Source organism: Notamacropus eugenii, chromosome 2, assembly GCF_028372415.1.
Source record: "Notamacropus eugenii isolate mMacEug1 chromosome 2, mMacEug1.pri_v2, whole genome shotgun sequence".
NCBI lineage: Eukaryota > Metazoa > Chordata > Mammalia > Diprotodontia > Macropodidae > Notamacropus > Notamacropus eugenii.
Window position 1 is genome coordinate 23,762,727 of NC_092873.1, and position 4,075 is coordinate 23,766,801.

Genomic DNA, 4,075 nt, shown 5'->3' on the forward strand with positions numbered 1-4,075 from the left:
ATGTCACCAAAAAATGTGAAAAAACTTTGGCATCAAATCAGTGCTACCCCAAGGGATCCCCAAAGAGATAGAGACCGAATGTACGAATTGGAAAGGTCATGGAGAAGCCATGACCAGCTATAATGAAGTAGCCATGAATGGGTCAAATGATCATCAGTTTAAAGGTGGTAGAGATGCCAGGAGGTCCTCAAATCCAATGTATTTCCTGGGAAGTAAATAAAGTCAACTTTCATCATCAAGAGTCATAAAGGCAAAAATGCACCAGCGTGATCAATAATATAGCTTATTCATGTAAGTAATAGTCAGGCTGGGCTGCTGGCCTCTGTTCTAAGGACACATTGCTTTATGGGATCGTAAAGAACACACTCCTCCAAATAGATGTTTTTTTACACTCAATTATGAACTAGCTGCTCACATTGTCATTAAGGAAGAGGAGCTGTGGAGGTGAGGCTGCAGTCCTAGTCCTCATAAAGCAGGTGCTATGAGATGTAAACAAGTTATTGGGGTGGAGTGAGCCTATGAGGTGGGGAAGGGCTTGCTCTAGCATGAATAAAGAGCCCATGTCTTCAGACTTCTTATTGGAGTGCAAGCCTCTCAGAGAGTAGAAGTGAAAGGTCCTGAGCAGAGGAGTCAAAGGCTCCTTCAGACCCTCCTTCATGTGAGTTGAGTTTAGAGAGGGGAATAAGGCCTTCTCTCACTGTTATCTGTTGTCACACAAGATCATGGGACAGGGTCAGATCGCTACTACAAGGTAAGTGACTGGATCACAGCTCCTCAAGCTTGATTCAGGTGGCAGTCCTGGGGGTGAAAAGGGAGAGCAGGGGAGAAGGAGCACATGCCCATCCTAGGACAATGGCTAACTTTTCTTCAGTGTGCCCATTCTTCCATTTGATCTGCCTTTGACCTATGATCTCTGAGAGTTGTGGGACTAGGCAGATCCATGGTGAGGATCCTTGTTAAGTGGATAGAATGAGTTACGGTGCTTGTAATAGGCAAAAATAATCCATCCCTCTTTCTCATCAGCCTCACAGGCTCATAGGAAGCCTGTCTATCTCAAAATGTAACATTCCTTGAGTAGGGGGAATGATCAGGGCTGAGGGTGGGGTGGAATTCCTTGCCAGGGGAGTGCCTTTGAACACATTCTTGTTCACCTTGCAGATGGAGTTAACCTAAAAAGTGCATGCTTCACCAGGAGGATGGCACAGGCTTTTACTTTCCCCAGTAGGAGGCCCCAGGTACCAACTCCTAGGGGTCCTCAGCATTATGAACCATCTTACCTCCAAGTAGAAAACAGAAAATACCATCTGTCTTCCAAAGCAAGGATAAGGGGTGCAGGAGAAGAAAAGGAAAAGTGGCTATATCTGAGATAGGACTCAAGGGGCAAGCCCAGGGTCCTAGGCAGAGGTGGGGAACACTTGTGGCCTTCTGCATCCTTGAGTGTGGCCTTTTGTCTCAGTTCAAATTTTACAGGATAAATCCTTTTATTAAGGGGATTTGTTCTTTGAAGTTTGGAGTCAGTCAAAGGGCTGCATCTGAGGACCTAGAGGGTAGCATGTGGCCTTGAGGCTGAAGGTTCTCCACCCCTGCTAGAGGAATCCTCCCTCCCCTTTCCACCACCAACTGTAGCCTCTGAGGATTGTTCAGGCTAACATATCCATAGTTTCTGAGGGGGACATTTCCTTGCTCTCTCCCATCTCTGCCTCATCTTTCAGGGCCCTCTGGAGGACCACCCTGAGGGGCTCCCTCCTTCTCTTCTGTCTGAAGCTACCCAGGAAGAAGTAAATTAGGGGGTTTGTGCTGCTATTTACACAGGACAGAAGCTGAAAGACAAAAAGGGCACAACCTGAATCTATAAACCAACACAAGAGAAACCAGTAGATGCCCAAGGGTAGGCCACAGATCAAGAACATAAGGATTGTGAACAGGATGAGGAGATAAAGTCTGGAGGATCCCTTCCGCTGGCTGTGGCACTGGAATTTAAGGATTAGCATCAAGCTGGATAGGCATAGCAGGCAAACTAGGAAGAGAAGCAATGCCACAAAAAAGAAATCCCATGCCAGACATGACATTGCACTGCTGGGGTACGAAACAAGGAAACCACAGGCATAACCATCTAGGAGATTCCCCAGAAGGTAGAGTGTCCAGAGGAGAACGCACACAGTGGCAGAGGTGTGCTTGGAGCGGCGGCATCGGTACCAGATGGGGAAAAGCATGGACAGACAGCGCTCAATGCTCATTGCAGCCAGGAGGCTCAGGCCCAAATTATAAAAGAAAAACATGAGAGTAATAATAAATGATGGTATTTTGTCCCAAAAGTCATCACAAATAAGTATGATGGAGCGCACAATCTGGCAACACAGGTAAAAGAAGTCAGCCCCGGCCAGGTTAAGGATGTAGACTGAGAAAGGGTTTCTCTTGATGCAGAGCCCCAGGAGCCAGAGGACCAGTGCATTTGCCACTAATCCACAAAAGCTGATGGCCAACATGACGGAGTTAAATGCAAGAAGAAATGGAGTATCTCCACAGTCACCCAAAATAGCAAAGAGAGACTCATTAGTATTTCTTGAAGTCCAGTTTTTATCATCTGAGCCTTGGGGCATTTGGATAGAAATCAGCATTATGGTGGTTGAATCCATTCTGGAGAAAGCTCTCCTGGGCACTGCTGACTCTGACACACCTGCAGATAAAATAACATAGGAATGCTGAAGAGGGGATTGAGACTCTCCCCATTTCATTCCCCACCTCATGCCACAATGAACCTAATGAAATATGACAGAGAATATTTAGAGGTGTGATCCAAGGGAAGGGGAAGAAATACCCATCCAGTGGGAAGACTTTGTCAGTCTACCCCCTTCATTGCTCTACCCTCAGATCAAGGTTCACAAATATGTGTCATGTCACTTATCCTGATCAAAGAAGAAGTGGATGGGGAGACTCTTAAGCATTGGCGACTGAATCAACCTCTCAGGGAGCTTCTAAAGAGAGTTCACAGGGAGAGAGACCCATGAGCAGAATCCATAATGTCTCCCCCAGAGGAGGGGCCTCTTCCACAAAGGAGGGTGTGCTTGTGAATCCCTGCATGTTGTCATGGATGTGATAGCCTACTGAATTTTTACCATAACTGTTTCAGTATCACTTAACAAGTCATGTGACATAACACTGAACCTTAGTTCAGAGATGGGGAAAGGTGGACCAGGATTGGGAAAGAGATGCTCAAAGGAATCATTTCAAATCAAATGCAGCCCTTCCACAGGAGAGTGAGTGAATAAGAAGCAAAGAAAAGAACAGGAAAAACCTTTCTGTCAGAGTGAAGTGTTCGGTCCACACAAAATTAGTTTGACTAGATTTTTCATTTTCATTAAGTTTCTCTGGTGCTATGTAGATATAAATGGGAAGGATGAGGCAAGTGGGAAAGATAAAGATTTAGAATATCAGGAGAACATTTCCTTCGATGTATATTGGAAAAGGATTTTCCCATAGGCATATTCAGTTGTACAGGAAAACTGACTGGACCATCTCGGATCAGGCCTGCCCTTCTTTCAGAGAAAAATCCTCAGACCTTACTTTCTCCGGGGCCGGGGTGACTTCTGCAGGTCTTAACAAGCATGAATGCCAAAGGAGCACTGAGACAGGATCAAGCTCATATGAAAGAGTGTTCCCCTCATGCTATCCCTATTCCCAGCGGTCCTGCTGACCCTCTCAGCGACCACAAGCTGTTTCTCCCAATCCCCATGATTCCTTTAGAACTGACCCAAGACTCCCATAACAACAATGCCTGATGATGAAAAGGAGACCCTCCCAACCTTCCATTAGCCTCCCCATACTCCCTCCTAATATTCATTTTGCCGAAGGAAGCTCTTCCTTGGACTGACTGACCTGAAGAAACTGCCAGCTGCTCACTGGAACTGCCTGCAGGGGCTTCTGGTCAGGTTTGTTGTATGAACAAGTGTTATCAAAAGATTGGAGACTTCCCTGTGATTTCCTGTCCAGGCAGGACTGACCAATGAGAAGTCAGAGTCCGTTGGAAAGAGTCCCTTCTGGGGAAATATCTCAGCATCTTCCCCCTAATTCTTCT

General features: G+C 46.1%; 1 protein-coding gene across 1 annotated transcript; it reads right to left on the reverse strand.

Moving 5' to 3' along the window:
* Nucleotides 1-518: 518 nt before the first annotated feature.
* LOC140523427 (mas-related G-protein coupled receptor member X2-like) lies at nt 519-2,544 on the reverse strand. The gene has a single exon (XM_072638303.1). It carries the CDS (start codon nt 2,484-2,486, stop codon nt 1,641-1,643), a length of 846 nt encoding a protein of 281 aa, XP_072494404.1. The 5' UTR covers nt 2,487-2,544; the 3' UTR covers nt 519-1,640.
* Nucleotides 2,545-4,075: the final 1,531 nt, after the last annotated feature.

Coding starts and splice junctions, on each gene's coding strand:
- LOC140523427 (XM_072638303.1), bottom strand. CDS start 2,486: ATGTTGGCCATCAGCTTTTGTGGATTAGTGGCAAATGCACTGGTCCTC.